The sequence below is a fragment of the Idiotropiscis lumnitzeri genome, chromosome 13, assembly GCF_059441095.1.
Source record: "Idiotropiscis lumnitzeri isolate Australia: NSW breed Sydney's pygmy pipehorse chromosome 13, RoL_Ilum_1.0, whole genome shotgun sequence".
Lineage (NCBI taxonomy): Eukaryota > Metazoa > Chordata > Actinopteri > Syngnathiformes > Syngnathidae > Idiotropiscis > Idiotropiscis lumnitzeri.
In genome coordinates, this window is record NC_142403.1 from 15,479,719 (window position 1) to 15,503,481 (window position 23,763).

Here is a 23,763-nt window from a genome sequence, read left to right on the forward strand (position 1 = left end):
GTCATGTTTTCCTAAATGTAAGCAAAAAAAGCACATTTTGACAATATGATGCCTTACATCATCGGGATTTGAGCATTTACCTACATTTTTAACCCCTTATTAGATTGTCTTATCAATTAGCAAAAATGTGGAACTGAAAGTAAACTTAAATTTGCAGTGTTTTTTAACTGTTCCCAATGTACGTGTTTACCTGAAGCGTGATCGCCAGTCTTTGTATTTACCACATCATGGAAAGGCGGCAAAAAGGTGAGATTTGGAAAAATCGTATTTACCAAGATAAAAAGTGATTTTTCAGATAATCTAAAAAAAATGTGAGTGTTTTAAAGGATAAAAAGTCGTATTACCCGAGAAAATATATCTATGTATTTTAAGGAAAATAAGAGTCATTTTACTAGAGAATTCACATGGTGTTCAAGTATATCTTAATTTTGACCACAGCATTAAAGGCGGCATTTTGAGTGAATGATACCTTCGCAAACCTCGGAATTACTGCTGACACTTGCATTTTGGAGGATAGATTTGGTTTTGTATAATGGCCAATAAGATTATGTTATAGTAAGAGTGAAACGTAAGCATATACGAGGGATACAATAGCATATATGGGGCACTGAAACGACTATGAAGAAATATGTGGCATAATGCTTTTAAGCGACGTTATCTACTTCAGAAAGTCTTCCTCAGTGTTTGCATTTACCATAGCACATAAAGGCGGCATTCGGACAGCCGCACAGTGCGCGCCCCCGCGGCTCCATGCGCGCTCCTCCAGCGAAAAGTGAGCTAGTGGTGGTGGGGAAAGAAACGGAACGAGACAACCATGGAGGGGAAAGCTGGATGTCTTAGCCTGGATTCGGAACACGTTTAATCACTTTCACTAACCTTGGAGGATAGATGTGCTTGTTGTAGCGGTTTATTGTTTTATGTGCGGCGGGTGGGAAAGTCGTAAATCTCCCGACACGGAGCCCGCAGCCGCACTGAAAAGTTAGCCAAATTAGCTCGCCTCGGCTAAATTAGCCCATTTCGGCTAAGCGAGTTGAGGACAAAAACAGGCCCGCCGGGGGGAACGAGCGAGGCGGCGAAGAGTGACGAGGAATGTCGCCCCCGGGGATTCAGAAGTTCACCTACGGATGAGAAGAGGGACACTCGGGAAGGCGGACGACAACTTGCAAGCCAGACGACCGCTGCCATGTTGGGGTGGCTGCCGCTGCTCGGCTCCGGCGGCCCCTCCGAGCGCTGGCGATGGCCGCTCTCGGTGCTGCAGTGGCGGCCGCTGGAGAGCTTCTTCATCGGGATGTTGCTGCTGCTGCACGAGGCCCTCGTTCCGGCTTCGGGGCTCGACGACGACAACAGTGGCAACAATCGCAGCGTCAACATTTACATGAGTGTGGATGAGCTCAACAGATTATTGGGTATGGCAAACTTCTTTTGTTGACGGAATGTTGTCATCCACTTGGTTTCAAAGTCATTGTTGCTTGTTTTGAGCTCACGTTTAACTAAGAAAACGTTACAAATTATGAGACAAAATTAGGAAAAAGTGGAGGAGGAATTAGGAAAAAAAATGACATAACAGGAAAAAACACCAGAAAATTGTGAATATGAAAATAATACACATTAGCGAAAGATGAAAAATCTTCATGAAAAGAGTAAGAACAAATAAATTATTAAGCAATACAGAAATATTAGTTTCTGTTAGGGCTGCAACTAATAATTATTTTTAGGATTGGTTAATCTGTCCAATATTGTTTTTATTGAATTGGATTCAAGGGTATTATTTGTTTAGAGACCTTGTTTGATTTAAAATTTGCCAAATCCAAATTAAAGTAGACTTATCTTTTTTTCTTCAGAAAGACATTTGCTTTTACTTGGGAAAATAATGGTCAATATTTTTGACCATTTTTTTACATGTTTCAGACCAAACGAGTAACTCATATTTAATTTTTTTTTGCATTTGTTTTGCTGTCAATTTAAAAAACTGTGCTGTTTTGGAACAAAAGGATGGAAATTAAATGTCTTTTTTTATCAAAATAATTATTAGTTGCAGCCATAACGTGTATATATATGAGCAGAAGCGAAAGTTGTTGCACAACTCGTGGCAACTGGTAACTACATCACCTTGACAACATGCCTGCTCACTGAGCATCTGACAGTTCCTGGCTGAGTAGAAAGTGCAGTCCAGGAGCAACCCTCCCAACCACCTGTGATTTTTGTTTCCTCTTTCACAATCTCAAGGGGGTAAATCAAGGTGGTCCCCATTTGAAAATGTGAACTACATCAAGATGCTGCGGAGGATCCCGGAAAATTGTTGCATGATTGCGTTTGTGGGATTCCTGCAAAGGGGAACACTACGAGGTTGTAGGCCTGGAATCTTTTTGACACGCTTGGTATTCTGTGAATGCCCAGTTTGTGTTCCTCACGAACCCTAATTGTAACGCTAATGATAAACCGTCAAACTACTACTACTTTTCCCACACAACATCTCACACAAAAAGCATACATTACTCACAGGCAATGTGAGAAAATGTTCCTGCACCTAGTAGGGAATCTTCTCTGCCTCTTCTTCTTGCTCATAATTATGGTGCTACATCCAGTAGAACCCGTTGATGCCAGCCAAAAAGTTTCAATTTAAATAGTAAAACAATTTTGGGGCATTTGGGTATTGGGTTTGTATTTTTTTTTCAAGAATAAATAGGTCATTGTTTTTCCTTGAAGTCATATTTTGTGTTTTTATAGACATTTACCCAAGAAGAAAAATTTTAGGGAGAATATAAAACGGTTTTATAAATAATGTAAAAAAAAAAAAAATCAAGAATAAAAATGTAATATTGACACCTGGTGAATAAAATAGAAATGCAGCATCTGCATGTCAAGTTGTTCCGGGACAAGAGATGGAAATGTTTCACTGATAACTTTACCAAATGAGACTTTTCTCCAGTGGACTGCAAGGTAAACATTTGAACCCTACTAAAATGTGCGTATTGCGTCTTGCGTAGCAAGGAAGAGCGCCCATCGTCCCTGATCGCTTTTGCATGTGATGAATGTGTCGTATAAAAAAAAAAAAACGCGTTGGAATGCAAAGGATGTCCAGTGGGGTTACATTTTGGTCCTCTACCATCATGTATTTTGTGGTTCTAATGTCTTGCAGCATTTTGTCTTATACAATATATATGTCATCCTGCAATCGTCAAAAATTGACCAAATATGCTCATATAATGCAGGAAAAAAATTGGAATGCACCATTATTAGGAAAACAAAGAAATTAACAAACAAAATACTACTAGAAAACCACAGAACGAGTAGACAATCTCACCAGTTGGTCAGGATCACTGCTGTAGGTCAAGGGTCACCAACACTGTGGAGCTGTTTTAAAACTAGCTCTCAGTAATGGGACATTGTCATTTCCTAGGTATATTGATGGAATAAATACATCTTTAATGTTGGCTGCCAGGATGGCCGAGTGGTCTAAGGCGCCGCGTTCAGGACCCAGTCTCCCCAGGAGGCCTGGGTTCGAATCTCGAATTTCCCCATTGTGGGACTAATAAAGGGCAAATTATTATTATTATTATTATTTAAATGCAACAGGGACACATCAGTGATTTCCTGAGATCGTTTGGTGTTTTGGGTCTTCAAATTTTTCATGTTTTGGAGACGTGGGTGTGTACCCTCCCAGAGAATTTCCTTCGCTAAATCGGGTATTTCAAAAATATTTGTCCTCGTACGCATGGCCTCACCAAGCCTCCTGAAAATCTAAAAATAGACTTCTTCACGATTAAATCATTCTCCCGACTTGCAACCTGTCCGATGTTTGTTTATTTGTAGAGCAAACAAGCCTCCTCCCCTCTAAGCACGCATCAGTGAGGTGCTTATTACGGTATGGACGGCCTGGCTGGGATTCTTGCCTTCGTCGGCCCCCCCCCAAGGCCCTCCGTTGAATCAAAGGAGGCGGCTGATGTATGGTCCTTTTGAAGTGTATGAAAACCGCACTTTTGTGGCTTTGAAAAGTTGCTAGTTTTTGTTGGCCGCCTTTCACGTTTTGGCTCACGGTTCAATTAGAAAATACAGAGAAGGTTAGCATCCCGTGCTAACATGCTACTACCTGCCTCTTAATCTGGGGTTGGTATCAAGAGCAACATGCGAGGAATATTCTGAGATTAGAGGTGTGACGTTTTGACGCCTGCGTCGAAAGCAACGGTCGCTGTAAGGCAAATATTAAAAACTTTCGACGTCGAAGGCGTAACGGGGCAGTCACTCCTGCGGCCCCGTTGTCTTGAAAGTAGTAAAGTACACCTGCTCGATGCCACCTTTTGTTCTCTCGCTTTTTGCAATGTGATCCACGGCATATTTGCTTCATGTCCATGTGAAATGATGATATTTCAAGTTACCTCTGTAATTAAAAAAAGCGCTAATAAATAATAGCAATGATGTTTGTCGCCCGTCACGGAGGTCAAGTGCACTTGAGTTGGAGTGTTCCTGCCCCGGGGAAGGTGATGTGTTGATCCCAAAGGAAGTGATCACTCAAAACAAAATAAACACGCTGCCACGCTGGAATTCAAAACACCAAATCCCACTGGACAAACACGTTTGTTAGCATCTCTGTTAGCATTTAGCCTCCATTGGTCCAATTTGCGAGCAAAAGGAAACTTGAGTTATTAGTTGTTGTTTTGTTTTTATTTGAACAAGTGACAACCTCATGTTGATTTTTCCTGCCACGACCCGGGTTCGAGTTTTTCAGGTTGACGGCTCAAATTTGGTCGCTCTGCCACGCCTGGTTGGGCCGCTATAATTGCGATCAAAGCGCACCGGCGGCCTCACGTCGAGACAAGGGAGGCACACGGAGTTCAAGTCAGAGAAAGGCAATTATCACAGCACCGGGGCACTTTTTCTCACAGGAGGCCCATTAGACCACTCATTGTGTGTTTGACTCCAGCTGTTTATTAATCCTCCGCCACCAGCACAACATGTCCTCAGTATCGCGACAAAGCACAATCTGTTGCAGGGCTACGCTTTTTACTGTCGATGGTGCTGAACCACACGTAATTGCAGTCGTTTTTGACACAGGCGCTAACCTGTTTCTTAAAAAAAAAAGTGAAAAGTGGAGAGAGAAAAAACACAAAAAGGTACATTCATGTACTTAGCAAAAAAAAGACAGTCAGTCACCCATCAATCTCAGGGTCTGACATTTTTGAATGCCACAGTGAGACAAGTTGTTGCACATACATTGATTTAATAATCCTCTCTTAGGGATCAACTTTTCATAAAGCTCAAATTTGAACCGTTTGGAATGTCAAAATATTGACAGCTTATGTTTTATTTCACTAGATTTTTTTTTTCAATATGAAATCTTCGTCATATTGCCAATCTAATGTACAATGACATTTTCATTGTACAGAATGATACATTGCAAGAAATTTAACGATTTATTTATTTTAATCGTTCACTGCCATATACGTCAAAAAGTCAATTCGTTTTACCTATGCTGGCAGTGAATGAGTTAAATGGATTACACAAATTGATTTTCAAGTCAACAAAAAGGTTTTTGGGCATATCCTAAAAAGGTAGGTCATTAATCTGACGTGCGCAAAAAAAAAAAAAAGTTAATAATATTATAGATAAAATAATATTACATATACCTCTGCTATAAGAGATGCAGTGTATTTAAGAAAAGGCAGAGAAGTTCCCCTACTAAGCAGCAGTCATGGTCTCAACCACCGAGCAAAGAGAATGTCTGCCTGTGAGATTTGTTTGTCACTTGTGTGCTATGATGTCACTTATTTGAGGCGTTGCAAGTACCGCAACATCCATGCTAATTTCTGTTAGCATGTGTACGGCGTTTCACGTTACATGTTGGTACCAAGCTAGCAGACGTTCTTCATCGTGACTGAAATGGTTTGGCTCAACCTTTTGATGTTGAAATATGCAATCCTTAATTATTTACAGCAAACTTCAAACGAGACTGACAAACATTTTGTGGCAAGCACACTGAGCTTCTTATTTGGGGAATGTAAGCGAGAGACTCTTGACAGTGACCGCGTGACAGCAGGCATAAAGGAACGCGTCCAAAAAAGTGTGTTATGCGCTCATGTTTCCTTCCTTTAAGAGTCTTAGCATAGTAATAGCGACGAGCGTGCTGTCCTTTTTGATCTTTGCTCATAAATTGAGGGAAAATCAGCCCCTGTAGGTTAACACGCCCACTGCCACCCCCGCCGCCCACACGCGGCCTTTGTAGATACCCCCTTTAAGATTCGCCCATCTGCTCCCTGAGCTGGCAGCAAATGCCTGAGATGTTTTTAATTGAGTCAATGTGAGAAAGTGGTCAGAGCCCGAGGCTGTTGCGCACATTCTTGCCTTCAAACGAGATCCGCAGTCAGGACGGAGAGCTTTAAGCCCCTTCCAGCCTGGCGTTTTTTTTTTTTTTTTTTTTTTTTGGGTCATGATTCGTTATCAAAATAAACATGTTGAGGCTTCACACTCTTGCGTTCAAGTGGCGGTGACATAGTGACTCGCGTGAACCGTTCGCTTAACCCCTCGGTGAAATTGCTCTCATTTTAGGGCTCGCCCACACTTGAACGTTTTGAACTTCTTCACTTTGGGCACTGAGAGGTTTCAAGTGCTTGCAGATGTGCTCGGGCCATCGCTCTCGTTTAGTTGCGCTGAGGGCGTACGTTGTTCTCGTCTGCTCATGACGAACTGGGAGTTTGTTTTTTTTTTTGTTTTGTTTTTTATTACCAAGCTAGAAGCGCCAATTCATTATTTCCCAATCTTTATTGAAACAAGGTCAAGTATTGTGATTGCAATTTAATGTTTGTGTAAATATGACAAATGAAGCAGTTTTCTATTCTATATTCTTTTTTTTTTTCTCAAAATATTTCGTAACGCTGATCAAAAATGTCGGTCAGCCAGTGTCAACTTTCCCCTTCTGCTCCTTTTCTCTTACATTTTCTCAAATACTCAATGAAGGTCTGTCTTGATGTGTTCTCCCCATGCAGGTCTGGATGCCGAGCTTTATTACGTCCGTGACGACGTGGTGAACCACAACGCCATGTCATTCACAATGCCAGTGCCCAGTGAGACCAACAGCCTTCACTTCACCTGGCACTCCAAGTCCAAGGTGAACGCCAACATCTTTTGAGTCTCCACAGCAACAGGAGAATTTATTTATTCATACGCCGAGTTCTTTTTGCTTCCTAGGTGGACTACCGCTTAGGTTTCCATGTGGAGAATCTTGCTGCCATGAACACACCACGCAGCAACATTTCCAGCCAGGGCGAGCTTCCCCGCATTCCCTCTGGTTTGTTTAAAACTTTTTTTTTTACCTGGTCCTCTGCTTGGATTGATATTCAATGTTAAATACATTGAACTGTACTGATCAAATCAGCAGTTCTGGGTTCAAAAAAATTGTGATAATGGTGGTTTTAAACATTTAATTCAATAAATTATTTCACGTTGCACTAGAGGGCGCCCTCTAGTGGAGACTCGGACTGTGCGCTCTCTAAATGTCCTTGGGCAAGGCACCAAGCCTTAATTTGCTCCCAGTGGACCTGGCAGCGCCTTGCATGGCAGCAGCCGCCCTTTCGTGTATAAATGTGCGTGTGAATGAGTGAATGCAAGGCTTTGTAAAGTGATTTGGACACCGCGATGGTGTCGATAAAGCACTGTGTAAATACGCCATTCGCAATTATTGTTTTTTTTTTAACAGTTTTTCGAGTGGACCTTTTCTGTTCGGGCAAGGTGGACGGCGAGGCTGTCGTGACGGTGCAGCTCAACATGACGCTTCACGCTAACAACTACACAGTGCTCAACTTCAAGAGGAGGAAAATGTGCTACAAAAGTAAGCTTGTGGCGCTTGTGTGGGGAAGCAAATGTGGCATAGATCAATTTGCTTGATGAAAAACTGTTTGGCTGTCTAAAGTAAAACGCTAATGTTGCTCTCTTTGTCCTTTTTCTTTCAAGCAGGAATAGATTCCGACCCAAAGATTCCATTTCCGTTCAACAACCACACCCTTCACCCGCCTCAGCAGCCGGACTGTGAGTATCAACTTGTGATCTCTGAGTTCATGCTCCATCCACAGCCTCCAGCGTGGCATTCGTTGACCCTTTCAATTTCTCCGTCTTATGGGTTGCCACAGAGACACAAAAAAAATGTCGTTCGTCGATACAGACATTTTTCTCTTTTTGTTTTTTTGTTTTTTTGTGTTAATGACACTGAAAAGTATTTAGATTGCTTGCTTGCGATTATTCAAATTTTACGTTGGGGATCGTCGATGTCTGAGCCTGAATTTTAATGTTTAGAAAATAGCTTGAGAACAAATCTATTGACTCACTTGAACTGCGTGAGAAGTGTTGTAAAATACTACCTCCTCCCTCACTTTTCGGGAGCTGTGCTGCATTCTGTGGCCTCAAGATTGAAAGTCTAGATTTTTTTTTTTAAGACAGCAACAAGGGAAAATAGTTTGGTTACGTGCATTTATGTAAGCCTGTTTCGTTAAAAATGGATAGCTGTAATGCTTCCGTACAGAAGGAACTAGTCGGGCACAACGGTCCGTTCCATAAAGATTAATTTCTGCCTTTTGCCTGCTTAGTCACCTCATCGTTTTATTTATTACTTCGCTCATTGCTCAAAGACATTTGGAAAAGAGTTTGATATACCTCAGATCATTTGCTTTTGTGAGGTATTACAAGCTTTTACGTCGATGGCTCGGAGTGACTCCAGAATTGTAATCAATGATGGCGTAGTAAATATAGCATATGGTAGTCCATTGATGTTAATGAACTGTCCATGTCCGTGACTGGTCTATTTTTTTTATTTTTTTGGACTACAAATCATATGGATATGCATCTTATGTAATGTTTGGCTTCCTTTGTGAGCACATTGCCATTAGTACCATTAGCAGCACCATTAGTGGGTCATCTTACTTCTGCTCCAGCAGGCTGGAACAACCTCAGGCAGTCTAAAGCTTTAAGTAGCAATATGACAAGTGGCCGTCTTCTTTGTGGAATTTTCTGAAAAAAAAAAAAAAAAAAAATTAAAAAAGAACCATCATGGAAATGCATTATAACATTTTTTTTTGGGGGGGGCGGGTTTCTTCAGTAGATGGCGTGACTGCTCCCACCAGCTCCACCCAGGTGTTCTACATCAGTGTGAGCGTGTGCTGCATCGTCATCTTCCTGGTCGCCATCGTCCTGGCCATCCTGCACCTGCACAGCATGAAGAGAGTGGAAATGGAAGACAGGTTGGTGCTTTTGGTTTGCTCCGTGTTTTTGCCCATCGACTTCTTTGATTTATTTGCCGTCATTCCTCCAGTGTGAGCGACAGTGGAAGCTCACAGGGACTTTCTCAGCCTTCCACTCAGACCACGCAGTACCTTCGAGCCGACACGCCCAACAACGCTGCACCCGTGTCCAGTAAGAGTTTATTTAATCCTCACAAAGCAACAATAAAGTGACACCTTCCAAGCTGTAACAATAGCAAGTCTTTTGAAACGATACAGTGCGACATAATGTAAAGTCAATTAATCTGTTCCCTTAAAACGGGGATCCGGAAAATGTGGCTCTTTAATCCCTTGCTGCTGTTATTTATTTTAGATTTGAACAAAATGGCTACCTGAATAGAGAACACCCAAACATTGATAAGGATTCAAAATGTTACCCTGCATTTGATTACTATTCTTTTACTAGTGAAAATTGCTAAAATAATAAATTGTACCAAGATCACAACCTGAAGAGAGAGAGCCTACAGGCGGCTGGGAAGCATTCCATTACGAATGAAAATTGCTGAAAATGCCATAAGAGCCAACATAGCAGCACATGATGACACACTTTGTCATCGTGTGGCATTCCAGCATTTGTGTCCTTGTCCAAATGCGATTAGCGGGCGGAAATGCTGTCACAAGATGGCTACTCTGTGTCGCCACTTGGTTCAATTCACAAATTCAATGTTTTACAATGAAAACATTTTTTATTTGCTTTCAGTTTTTGAAAGTCAACTTGCTGGATCGAGCACCTGTGAAGCTATTTTGCTCACACCTTTTATAAGCTGTCATGATTTTGACCCATGCAGAGCTACTGTACGGTCAAGAATTTTATTGGAAAGGGCCAGAATAGTTGCAGAAAGATGGAAATTCATCTTTCAGGCTTTGACACTTAACAGAAAGTTTCCAACCGCATGACGACATAAACGGGGAAGTCTTTCATGTCATTGTCGCCCTCTTGTGGATGCGACGCGTATTTCATGCTGCACATTGTTTTGCAGTGTTCCCAATGAAGTGGCTTGTGAACGCCTTTTATTAATGTGAGCACCCCATTGAAACCTTGCCCTCCCTCTTTGCCTTTTTTTCCTCTTGTCAGACAACCACCCTGGTTCCGCACCCATTCTCCAGCTCGCCTCCTCCTCCTTCCAAAACACCGGTGCCCCCCCTCACGAGACCAAAAGTAAGTCACATCGTCACATATGCCACTTGGCTGCACAGTTTTCCCTCCAGGGGTCGCCATTAATGCACACTGTGTCTCCTCTAGCCCAACCCGCATGCCACCACCTTGCCTTCACCTTATCTCATAACACATAACAAGAACATCAAAATACTCAAATGACTGGTATTGCCTCGCGACGATATCTGCTTGTTTTGCTCAGTGCGTCCTTATCTCAAAGTGTACACAGAGTGTGTGCGCGTTTGTGTGTACAGTGAGTGTACACAGGGTCAGGTTTACATGGTTTGTGTTATTCAGCCGACACATGCGGGATGTTATCCTATTTTAACTCGAGGGCAATTCCGATATTCGACAGGGTAAAAATTCAGATTAATCAGCTGAGTAATTAAAATATATACTGTGTATAATGAATGAAATAAACTGTTTGAGTCCTTTAACACTTAAAACGATGATTAGATTTACAGGCAGAACCTTTGACTGTTTTACGCTAAATTTTCCTCTAATTTTTGTCTATCGTGATAATGGAGAAAATGGCAAAAAATTTCCCTTTCTTGCGGGGATGCAAGAGGAGTGTTTGAATGCCATTATGTTTCTCCTCTGTTATGCTATAATGTTTCAAGAAAACAATGTGCAAAAAAAGTATATATTTTTTTAATTCATTTCATTTTCATCGGTTGGGTCGGTTTTTCTACTCTTTCAGCTCGTTTGTGGCCATGTTTGGCTGTGCCCACGTGGGCTGTAACTTATATAAGATTTATTTTTGTTTGCTTTACTGCATAACGTTGATAACGAGCATCTTTCTGTTTGTACACCACGCAGCTATCTGAGGAAGTTGAGGACAGACCTCTGCCGTTATTTGCAAAAAATATGCAAATAATTGACATATCCCAAAAAGCGTTTGTATTTGCACTTAGGTACCACAAGATGGCAGCAAAGCACTTTGAAGAGAAACATAAAGCCCCAAATCCATTTTAGCAGATTTGTTTAATTATTGTCATTGTCAAGAGACATTTTCAAAACTTCAAATTGGTCAATCTGGAAAGATATTAAGGACGAGAGATGGACACAAATGGCTAGCATCAAGCCAGGAGGTTTCAGAGAAATGTCATGTGAATGCTGTCGATTTGATGTACAGCAGACTCTCCACCAGTAAAAGTACTAAGCCCGGGCTTTTTTGTTTACACTTGGATCTTCTTCCTCCCTCGCTGAATCACAGGCTTCCCGTCTCTCCGCATCGAGAAAAACGACCTGAGGAGTGTGACCCTCATGGAGGCCAAGGCCAAAGTCAAAGATATCGCCATCTCTCGGGAAAGGGTCACACTGCGGGATGTCTTGCACGAAGGTACATGTGCATATATATATATATATTTTTTTTTTTTTTCAAGATGAGAACTTATTAATTTAGCAATTAGAAGTACATTTTTGTTATTGCTTATCGAATTGGTCTTACTATATAGTATGGTAATACAAAAAAAATCTTTGTGCTATGCAATATCTCAATATAGGTAATTTCATATCACAATAACGATAATTCTTCCTTGCGATAATATTTTCCTGAAAGTTAAAAGACATTAATAGCAAATTTCTTTTGATCATTGATCCCCATTCATTTTTAAAACTATTTCATCATTGAAATCAACATCACAATGTAGTAGAGTGTAAAGAGTGCCCTATATAAAACAAACCCATTGCGATCTCTGGTCATGCAACTGTTCGTCTTCTTCATTACCTCCATTCTGTCTCCGTTGTCCTGGCTGGCTGCTTTGGACGCCGCTTAGCTTCGTCATGGAGTGAGCAAGACTGTACTTCAGTCTGCTGGAGTTTGGCCCACTGTGGCGGATTTACGGTAGTGTCTTTACGAATTCCAAATGCTGACGCAGGGCACTCGCCTGTGTGTGGGAACGTGCAGTCGGAACGTAAATATTTTAAAACTTTCTCGTCTCTGATAAGCACCATTCATAAATCCTTCCTTCTTTTTTTTTTAAACACTTGTAGTACAATTCCGAATGTTGAAATGTTACTTTAACATTTTTGTATAGCCGCAGTTTGACCATGCAGTATATTAATTTGTCAGGTATTTTCAGAGCAATTATTTTTGCGTTCTTTTAATGTGGGAATTAAATTGATTTCACTTTGCATGTTTTTTTACTTTTTACTTTGGCTCGCATCTTATTTTAATTTTATTTTTTTTACACTATTATGACAGATTAATCAGCTTTCTACGAGAGTGCTTGAAAACCCAATAATAACATTTTTAATGAAATAAATAATCTTGATTAAAACATCCCCGCTGCGACTATTGCAGCAAACGCTCGGCTGCAAAAGTTTTACCTCTGTTAGCATGACAGTATACGAATAAAAGGAGCACTAACATTGCGGTGAAAAATGAACGCTTGCGAACTGGTCCGGACAGGCTCGACGCACACGCCACAGGTGGGAGGGGAGGCGGTTAAACACTAACCTTGTTGTTGAGCCCAATTGGCCTCAGGGCTCAGATGTTTTTCTAAACTTTACGTCCACGCTCTGTTGCTCACCTCACTCGAGTTGCCGCCTCGAGCGCTCCTCTGACAGTTTAGACAACGGTGATGATGAATGTGCGCTCGCTTGGCTTCTCCTGCCCTTGTTCAAAGCTCCGAAATGTCTTTGGAGCGCAGACGAAATCAGTCTTGTTCTGCCCAATGTGACAAAGCGTTTTAAATCTGTAGCCTGGCGCGGTGATTAACCCGCTTCTCTGGAAGTCTAAAACAAGCCACTGATTTGTTTGGGCGTTTTTTTTTTTGTTTTTTTTTTTGGGACAGGCACCTTTGGTCGCATCTTTCACGGCGTGCTGCTGGATGAAAAGGACCCCGCCAAGGAAAAGCCAGTCTTTGTAAAGACCGTGAAAGGTATCCACGCTCGCTAATGCTAGTCAGTTCCCCCCCAACCTTTATTGTGTCAAAGCACTTATTTTACATAAAAACTTTCAGCTTTTTCCACAACAATGGATTTGAAATCAAACAAAAGAAAATGCACTTCAAACGCAGACTTTCAGCTTCAATTTGATGTTATTTACATCCAAATCTGGTGAACTGTGGTGGGAATTAGAACAGTCAGCTTTATATATACCGCCCGCTTTTCAAGGTGCCAAAAGTAATTAAGCAATCAAAATGTGATTTGTCTTCAGCGAGTGAGATGCATGCTCGATTGGATTCAGGTCAGGTGATTAATTTGGATCGGCATTTATGTAACATTACGCATCTTTGCCTTAGAAAGGGAACCAGATTCATCGGCAGCCATTCGTGCCCGTGTGGCCATGGAACAGCTGAGCAGTCAATTGTCCCATTTCTTTTGGTCCCTAAAAAAACGCTGCTGTCATTCCACCACTAAACACCGTCATTGGGGTAAACACCCTCAAAGTTTCGCTGAAAGCACATCTTGTTGGTTTCATTTCAAAACCATTGCAGTGGCAGTTGGAGCCAGAAAGATGAGAATTGTGTGGCTGTCACAATATTTATGGACCTAACTGTATTTTGGTGAGATAGAAAAGCGAGACAGGCAGAGGAGAAAAAATAAGAGGTGGAGCTCCCTAACAGATAAAACATCATGTCAGAGTGTACCCCCCCCAAAAATAAAAAATGCGTCTCATTTAAATAAGCGCAATATTCAGGTGTGTGTCATGTTTGCAGACCACGCGTCGGAGGTCCAGGTGACAATGATGTTGACTGAAAGCTGCAAGCTTCGCGGCCTTCATCACAGGTGAGCTTTTTTTTTTAACTCATTTTCTTGCCTGAAAGTTTGAAGACACAATGCTTGAAAGTGAGCCGGAAATCGGTCATTTTAGGTCACGTTACAGAGCTGAAAAGACTCTTTGTAAACAGAGCAACTACTTCATTTCTGCTCTAAAAGCTGCAAGTCCTCACAGACCTTGTGACCGAATTGTTCAGTGGGTACGAGTAAGTCCAGGATAACCTTCCAGAGTGCATGCACTTGACATTGAATTTTGCGTGAAAGAGAATTTAACCTTAACTTGACAAATTTTGGCCGACACCTTTTCCTCCACACGATGCCAAGGTTTCCTCTTCCCCTTCGCCTCCGTTTTAGAGTGTTTTGAAAGAAATCCCTGCCAGCATAGCTTCCGATCCTAATAAAGTGGCCAGTGAGTTTGTATTTATGCCAAATGGCCCCCCTTCCCTCCCAGAAACCTGCTACCCATCAGTCACGTGTGCACGGAGGACGGCGAGAAACCAATGGTGCTGCTGCCCTTCATGGCCTGGGGCAACTTAAAGCTGTTCCTGCGCCAGTGCAAGCTCGCTGAGGCTAACAACCCACAGGTGAGGGTACCAAACTGAAAGCAAGCATGCGTTGATTCCTTTTGAAAAACTGCAGCACATGCTTAGGTCGGACATAATCGTGTAGTGCATACAGTTTATGACATGTTGTTATCAGCTGACCTAGTATTGGAGACGTTGCGCAAGTGCAAGCGTACAGTCTCTGCACTGATATCATTATCAGTGCATCCGTATTAAAAAAAAAACATTTACCATTCGACACAGTTGTGATACGAGTGCCCTGAAATGTTTACTAGCCGGGACAAAGAGTGTATTGAAACTCATTCACTACCAGCCCAGGTGAAAAAGTGCACTTTCTGACTTTTATATCCGTCAATGGCAGTGAATGAGTGAATACATCGTTCCTTAGCAGGTTATCTCATGAAAGCTCAAATGGCTTTATGGATGAATAAAGATATAATGAAGCCGACAAGTGCATGAAACGTGCCAAGTCGTGTTAGCTTTGCAGCACAGTAGTTTACTAAGGTTTGTGTCCTCGTAGGCCAAAAGTGGCACTGATACTGAGAAAAAAAAACATGACCAGGAAGACACATTCTGATAGTGCGCTGAATTGTCTTAGTTGTAAAGAAAAAGGTGAGCAGGGATATTGAAAAAAAAAAATGCTCCAGCGTCATGCAACCTGATTAACAGCTGCCGCGCTTATTGCAACAGCAACGCCGCTTCTCGTGCCAGTGCCAAAAGGTTCTTAATAATATTTCTTCAAACTCGCATGTTTATGTCTAAGGCTGCAAAAAGAGTTTTGCTAAGGTCGGCAAGCTCCATCTTGCAAATGTTGCATCTACGGAGCTGATTGATGAAAAGCCTCTCTGTTTGAACGCACACAAAAGGCCGATTGTCTTCACGTATCATGATCAGATGGCACACAACTAGAGGTAACGCAGCTGGAACCGCAAAACCTCCGGCGAGCCACCTTCTGCTGGATTGACACCTGATCTGACAGCGTGAAAGATTTATTGCCAATCTTTAATGAGCGCATTTCATCATGCCAAGTCAAGCCTGATCGTCACATGAGCTTGCAAAGCTGTTTCGGACAAATGCAAATGAATAATCATTTGCTAAGGAACAGCTGAGTGGGGAAGGAAAAAAAAAAATCGTTTCGAGGGTTTTGCATACATACACACGATGTCATCAGCGTGTCGTGAAATTTATTGAATAAAAAAGTTCAGTGAGTTTCCAAAAAGATTTAGCTTGTAGGTTTTGTAAGAATAATTTTACTAATTGTGGATTTTTAGTTCTTATTTCATTTAGATTTTTGTTTTATGGATTCAGCTACTTTTTATCATTTGGTTTGTTTTCTTATATTTAGCATTAGTTTTAGTTTTTTTTTTTTTTGTTTTGTTTTTTTAGGTATGGAATATCTAAAAAAAAAAAAATGTGAATTATGGATCTCGAATCTTAGAATATATCGTATCATATATCAGCAGGAAACACTGAACAGGTTCATCCAATTTAAAAAGGCACAGCAGGATCTCGGGGAGTTCGGTTCCCCGGTGGGGTTCAGCTCTTCGGCCAGCGCTTTGAGGTGTGCTCCAGGCGTGAATTTTATTTTCCTTTTTTTTTTTCTTTTTTTTTTTTGCTGCACTGTCGTCTACAACAAGGCCAAAATATCTTGCTGTTATGACTCTGAAATCAGTCCACCACCATCTCACCTTTTCGATGCATCGTCTGACATCAGTAAACGGTCGCGATTCAGCTGCTGCTGTAACAATTATCTTTATTCGTCTTGGTGTTGAATGTTATTTTAGTTGGGAGTGATTGATTGGTGGGAAGCAAATAAGTAAGACATGATAATAAATGTTTTTTTGTTCCTCTTCCTTGCCACCCAGTGTGAAATGTAACCACAGTGATTTGGTAAATGGAGTGCAATTAAGTTGCGTGTTACCTTCTTCATACAAAACTGAAAATGGAGTGATTTGGACTCCCTGTTGTAAATGATTCCTTCCACATTTTTACCCAAAAAGGAAATGAGGGCAGTCACAGTCAGTCGCTACCCTGTGTTTCCTGTTGTCAAGCTCTGTCCCCCCCCACCCCTCCCCCTCGCTTCCTGCCAGGCCATCTCCCAGCAAGACCTGGTCTACATGGCCATACAGATCGCGTGCGGAATGAGCTACCTAGCCCGCCGCGAGGTCATCCACAAAGACCTCGCTGCCAGGAACTGCGTGTAAGTGTCCATCAACGCCCGGTAAAATAATCTCCCGCAAATGATTTCTCCTGAACGTGAGTTTCCCCCTCAGCATTGATGACAACATGCAGGTGAAGATCACCGACAATGCCCTGGCCCGCGATCTGTTCCCCATGGACTACCATTGCCTGGGGGACAACGAGAACCGGCCCGTGCGTTGGATGGCTCTGGAAAGCTTGCTCGACAACAACTTCTCCAGTGCCAGCGACGTGGTAAGAACCATTTTTGTTTTAAGTGTTCGTGTGTGTGTGCAAGTGCTGTGCGCTCATCCATTTCTCCGCTTACATCCGCTGGCTTCCGCGAACAATATGGTTGCAAAGAAAGAAGTTTTACCTTTGCCATACACTTTAAGCACACTTCAACTTATTAAAACGTTTTTTTTTTTTATTAAACACACTTTTATACTTTCTCTGATCCGCAGGACATGTCGAGCAAAAACAATACTAACAGACTGAGAGTTAAGATTACATACGTCCCCTGTTTACTGTAAAAATAAGAACATGAAAATTTGTGCTAGATTGCAGATTAAGCAATCATTATTTTCCGATTGGTTTTGGCAATACTGTATCCAGACATGTTCAAATTTAGAGCTGTGCACCTTCAACGTATTACTACGTTGTCACACTATGCCAGGCAGCATTGAGGTCTTCTAGACAAGATACAGTGTAGAAGTAGAGGCAGAAAGCTACCCTAATAAGCTGCAGTAATAGTTTCCACCGATCAGAGTGAATATGCAGTATGTCCATAACTAATCTCCTATGCGCCGTTTGTATGTGTTGCTGCTCCAAGTGTTAAAGAAGCAGTTTGAAGTTTCATAATTACCGTAACATCCGTGCTAATTTTCGTTAGCCCACCCATGGCATTTTGCATTAGGTGGTTGACTTTTGAGTTTTCCAAATTGAGTATGTGAACACATCTTTTAATTTCTTTATGGTGATGTTATTTCTTGAGGAACAATAAATAGTGTTAAATGTCATCAAAGCATGTGGGAGGGATCAAAGTATATGTACATATAAAAAAAAAAATGGGAAGAAAGATGTGTGTGGATTTTCAATTATGGTGGATGAGGCTGTAAGAGATCCCCTGCAAAAAAAACGGGTATTGCTGTATTTTCCAAGGGGAATATCGTCTAGTTCCATTCCACCTTAGAGGTTCTACAAATTTAAGCCATGTTCGTCAAGGTGCAGGAATTCACAGTGGCGGCCTCTACTCAACTCAAACACATTCCTCTTCTAGTCTTGTCGCCTAATGGATGCCCCAAACAGCCGTCCGCCGAGACCTGCTATTTAGCGAACAACTGCGCTTCAGGGGAAGTCCAGACGAGAAGACGCTCAACATGCCACACTTAGCATGACACATTTAAATTCACCGTGCCCTCGATTGTTTATCATACCCAGCTGGAACGCTCTGGTCTTTATTTCCTTTAATGAACATGTTGCTCCTTGACATCATCACTGCCCCACGTCCTCTCTGACGTCTTAAGAAGGGGCCAATCGAATACGAGAGTATTTGAATAGTCACCATTGACTATGACTTTTGACAAAAGGTGATTTCGCTCACACGTCCAAACGTAGTACGCAGCGGTGAATCACACACCAGCGTGTCCTCGCAGGCGCCGTTTCGCTTGGTTTCGTAACGGCAATTACACACCGGCTGTTTGCAAGAAGTTCACTAACAGGTGCTTGGGATCACCATTTGGAAGTGCACACAACATTGCGGCGCAACCATTTGTTTGTTTACTCTGGAGACAAAAAAAAAAAAAAAAACTAAGTTGCATAGCTCGGTAGCGCATAAACATGGCCCAACACAACATTGTGGAGCAACCACATATCAGCGGAAAAAAGCTATTATGGTCACACGAGGGGTACACTTGACGCAAAAAGGGCAACGTGTGCAGAAGCAGGCAGACTAAGTGGGAGAAATAAGTGGCGTGTCGCCCAGGAACTACGTTGCACACAACATTGTGGAGCGACCACTTTCATCTACTCTAAAGAAAAAAAAAGAACTTAACTATTTTTGGAAAAATTAAGCCAAATGACAAGGCGTGAGGCAGACTGACTGAAACAAGTTACGTTGCTATGTGGAACAAATATGGATGCACACAACACTGTGGAGTGACCATATGTCAGCATTTACTTCAAATGTTTCTCTTTTGGTTAGCAAAGGGCTCAGCAGATAAAGAAATCCCCCCCTTTAAAAAAAAAAAAAAAAACTTTATTCAATAGATTACTCTAAGAGCGTCCAAAAATATATTTAGTCTCAACAACAAAAATAAAATGTTTGGATTCCATTTTTTTTTTAAATGTGTATTTTTTTTTCTTTTGGTTTTTATTGCACAGCTCGTCTGGTTTATTGAAGCAAATGACCTCATTCACTCGTTAACAGCCTCTCTAACAAATGTATTACTTCCATTGCAATGTTTGTCTTGCCGGATGTCCACAAATAATTTCCATAATAAATCATTTTTAATTTCCCGGCACAGTGGGCATTTGGCGTGACGCTGTGGGAGCTGATGACTCTGGGCCAGACGCCATATGTCGACATTGACCCCTTTGAAATGTCGGCCTACCTGAAGGACGGATACAGGATAGCGCAGCCAATCAACTGTCCTGATGAACTGTACGTATCAATCATCCCCTAATTTATCGGGAGCTCCGCCAGGGAGGTTGCGAGGCTACAACAGGTTTTGATCATTTAATCTGGATGAAATGTTGTTTTCTGTTTTTATCCATTTATAGTCATTTATTTTAAGGGATAGTACCAGAAAATGTTGGTTATTTTTTTTTTTTTCATTAAGTTTAATATTTTACCATGAAAAGTTAAACTCCCCATTTTTAGACTTTGGAGTAATTTTCCAAAAAGTTTTTGTTGGATGAACGTTTTTTTTTTTTTTTGAGGCATTTTTTTCCAGAAAGGTTTTTTTTGATCATTTTTATTATTATTATGCTGTTCTTTCTGCTTTATTTCCGACATTCTGTGTGTGTTTTGACACAACTGAAAGTCAGTGAGGCGTGCAGAGATTTCCTGCCAAGTACAAAAGGTGATGAGGCGACTGTTCCAAAATATTGCAGGCCGCAAAATGAAACATACCGAAGCCACTTCCCGTCGCGTGTGCCCAAATTCTCCCTCCTTTGCTGATATGAATCCCTCCTTTGTCTATTTGTGTTGCAGGTTCGCCGTCATGGCGTGTTGCTGGGCTCTGGACCCTGAGGAGAGACCCAAGTTCCAGCAGCTGGTCCAGTGCCTCACAGAGTTTCACGCCGCCCTGGGAGCTTACGTGTAAAAACCTTTTGGATCCTACTTGTGCCTTATCAAAGAAAACTAAATGGAGGCTGTTGACTTTTTCCCATTTTTGTACAGGTCTTATTTTTTTTTTATATATATATATATAGCTTTTTTACAGCATAGCAAGTATTTTTCCGTAGGATCTTTTTTCCACGAGGACTCTCCTGATGGGAATTTTCCACCAACGTTCACGTGCCGTGTTTTAAAGGCACTTTGGCATTCACTTGTATATGTTCTGTCACCCCATTAAGACGCAACATGCACGGTACAACAGCGAGAAATTTAAGCACAGTTTTCTTCATGTGCCGCTTTACTTATTACACCAACATTAAGCATTGGTCGCTTTCACACTGTCTGCATTTTTCCACGCTTGGGAATTGGGGGACAAACTCAGCCTGGCAACCCTCAGAGGTATTTGTTAGAGCCTAACAGAGGCTGGACACCACCTGTGTAGAAGATCATTCCAGCAGGGGAGGGAAGGCCGTCGAAATGTAAAAGCCGGCATTCTTTGGCCCTTATGAGGGTGACTGAGTCACATGTTTGTAAATTAGCAGAGAGGGTACCAGAGACGTAACAGAGGCAAGACAACCAAAAATTTACGCAGCTGCGTTGGAAGGAATTCTGACTCTAAGACAGCTTTCGGTGCATTGTCTATTTTTGAAAGAGGCCGGTGAGTGTAAAAAAATTGCATTTTGTACCAAGACAAATTAATTTCACGCCTTTAGATGTAGTATCAGAGACGCTACACTGTGTTTAAAGGTATTCCGCAAAGTCAGTTTCTGGGATGCATTCCGGATTTGTTGACGTGGTTGTGATGCTTTTTTTTTTTTTCCGTGGTATATATGAAAGATGTTTTATATTCCACAATCTCTCAAGGGTACCTGGGCTTTCCTGATGTCCAGGTTAGTCGCTTTTTTTCCTGCCATTTAACACCACCCATCACAGGATTCATCCATAAGGCAACAGATCACATAAATCGGGGTTTGGATCGGGAAAAAAAAATTTTGAATTTTGTCTTTATTTGTTTTATAAATCCCGTTTGCCCATTTAAAAAAAAAAAAAAAAAAATCTTAATGTATTATATGTATGTTTAGGATTTAAGAATGTAACCTAATGCTAAATAAGGCAGGATACATTTTTATTTTATGAGGTACAGCGTATAAAATAATATATCCTGCCAGACATTTTGAGCTTCATGTTTTCCTAAAATTATTTAATGAGCAAAAGTGTTTTATAAAATAAATGAAGACTGTTACATTTAGCATTTTTTTTCACATAATGAAAATGACCTCAAAGTGCAATTTAAGTCACATTTACTTTCTTTAAACATGAAGCGTTCATTACAAAGTAATCTAGGTCCACAATATTGAGAAAAAAAAAGGAAGAGAAAAAAAAAAGCAAACCAATGAAATACCAACTGGACACTTGTTGCTAAAGCTAACAGCTAGCTGCTAGCCACTAACGCCGGTGACTTGTGCCGTAGCACACAATGACGGTGTAATTAACAAGCATTTTGGGGATTGTGCCCGGACTGAACCGTTGTTGATGATCCATTGCACCACTAGGATTTATTGATCTTGATCACAAATCTATCTGCATTGCTGTAAACGGTCAAAATACTTTGATGGGTGTTTTTTTTATGTGTGGGAAGGGGGACGGTGTTTTGGGGTGTTTCTCCGGTCACTGCATGTTGAATGATGGTGCTTGAATTCATGTATTCATTCACTATTAAATGTTATTTCTTTAATGTATGTTCCCACCGTATTTTGCCTCAAGACAAACCAGCTAATATCTTTCTCCTTGATCCATGTGTGTAAAAGCACCGCACGGCAAATTTTGCCTGATCACTACCACATTTTAACCACACAGCGTCACTGTCTAAATATGCTAAATTAATTTTTTTTTCCCCAAAATTAATGGATACTATTGGTCTGGTCTCACTCATTTATTTGGATTATTAACCAATTAAAACTCATTTTATTCCATAAATTGCCACTAGATGAAACCTCTCAATTCCAGCGTTTTTCTGGATTTTGACTGATTTTGCGAGGCCAGCAGAATATTGTGTTCTAATTGCTATAAAAACACAGAGCTATGAGGCAAAAAAAAAAAAAGGCTAAGACGTATAAATACGTCTTTGGGAGGCAGGGACCGACTGCGTTTTCAAAAACGTATATGTATGTTTTATGGATTGAATGAGTTAAGAGTGTTGAAAACAGCTTGGGAGCAAATCCAAAATAGGTTCGATACATTTGAGTAGGCATGTTTTGTTTAAAATTGATCGCTGGCCTTCGCTGCAAAATGAAGCGGCCATTCACGAAGGTAAGTTGCGTAGGGAATGAATTGCTTCCTATTATACTGCTGTCAGAAGTTTGAAAACGAGTTTGATGATTTTCCATAGCATTTGGGGACAAGTCTGTCATAAGTCATTTTTTACAGCGTGTAAAATATGTAGGTGGCAACTAAAAAGCCTTAACATAAGTTGGAAACAACTGGCAGTCACTCCTTATATCCTACAGATGTTCTCTTCAATTGCTAAAGTGTCGTGACGATTTCGTGGATTTTCAGACCGGTAAATATTGCTCCTTTTATAGCCAAGCATGTCCAATGTTAAATGGGCATTTTATGGTTAGTAAATTAAGTTTCACTTTGTGCCATAGACCCATAAAAAAAAGTCGATTCTTGAAACAAATTACGAATTACGAAATTTTACATGGCTTGCTCATTAGTCTTTTTTTTGGAACACCAAAGAATTGCGAGCCACGGCAAAATACTTTCACTGGAATTTTGCAGTGTACGTCACCAACAGAGGAGTAAAACCTTCCGTTTACTCCCTAGAAAGCTTTTCGCAGTTAACAGACTTGGATGCATCATCATACAGACCAGTGAAGTTCCTCTTCTTCGGCTCATTTTACACAACCGTTTTTGACATTTAAAAAATTAATAAATAAATGAATCAATACATTGCTGTTGACCAAGTAATGAGCAGCTCCTTTTTGTTCGCCCAAAATAGCCTTTTGCCAGCTAGCAGCGATAAGTCATTTACTATCTTTTCCAGCTTGTTCAATCTTGGCATTAGCTTAGCTAGCTAATTAGCTTTTCCACACATATATATATATATAAAACAGATGTGATATGTTTTATACGTTTGTCTTATCACTGTATCAGTTAGCTTTGACGTTAATAGATGATTAATCCTCACGTCTGTGTTGAGGCAACCTTTGACTTCTGCACAAGTTTTCCGGGATGCCGTACAAACGTGTCTCGGGACTGCACTGACAATGCCATAAAACAACACAGAGTTTAAAGATTCCCTGTTTTTTATGACACACCCTGAGAAATCTAAAATCCGTTTTAGACATGGCTGAAATTTGACCAGTGTACGCAAACCTTTTACAATTAGAAAAGATTTTTCTTTTGAAAAGTCACCAAATTTTAGGGTATTGCTGGTCACATTTGGCCTGACCAATAACAAGGGTTTTGTGAGTACTTTAGCCACTTTTGAATTTAGCAAATAAATGTAACCTACATCGTAACAATCTATAACCA

At 41.0% G+C, this 23,763-nt stretch overlaps 1 protein-coding gene across 5 annotated transcripts; it reads left to right on the plus strand.

Moving 5' to 3' along the window:
• The first annotated feature begins 738 nt into the window (after positions 1-738).
• ryk (receptor like tyrosine kinase) lies at positions 739-21,965 on the plus strand. Of its 5 annotated transcripts, none has more exons than XM_088313830.1 (16): positions 739-1,406; positions 6,981-7,102; positions 7,183-7,282; positions 7,691-7,822; positions 7,945-8,019; positions 9,083-9,224; positions 9,296-9,396; positions 10,339-10,422; positions 11,636-11,761; positions 13,218-13,304; positions 14,085-14,154; positions 14,597-14,729; positions 16,799-16,908; positions 16,982-17,141; positions 19,412-19,548; positions 20,101-21,965. In XM_088313830.1, the coding sequence occupies exons 1-16, from the start codon at positions 1,184-1,186 to the stop codon at positions 20,210-20,212; spliced, it is 1,914 nt and encodes a 637-aa protein (XP_088169956.1). In that variant the 5' UTR covers positions 739-1,183; the 3' UTR covers positions 20,213-21,965. The 5 variants fall into 5 exon arrangements, with proteins under 5 accessions (XP_088169956.1, XP_088169958.1, XP_088169957.1 ...); XM_088313832.1 differs by having other exon boundaries at positions 9,086-9,224; XM_088313831.1 differs by having other exon boundaries at positions 7,948-8,019.
• The last annotated feature ends 1,798 nt before the right edge of the window (positions 21,966-23,763 follow it).

Coding starts and splice junctions, on each gene's coding strand:
- ryk (XM_088313830.1), top strand. CDS start 1,184: ATGTTGGGGTGGCTGCCGCTGCTCGGCTCCGGCGGCCCCTCCGAGCGC. Junction 9,397..10,338: donor CAACGCTGCACCCGTGTCCA/GTAAGAGTTTAT, acceptor TCCTCTTGTCAG/ACAACCACCCTGGTTCCGCA. Junction 17,142..19,411: donor TCTCCAGTGCCAGCGACGTG/GTAAGAACCATT, acceptor TTCCCGGCACAG/TGGGCATTTGGCGTGACGCT.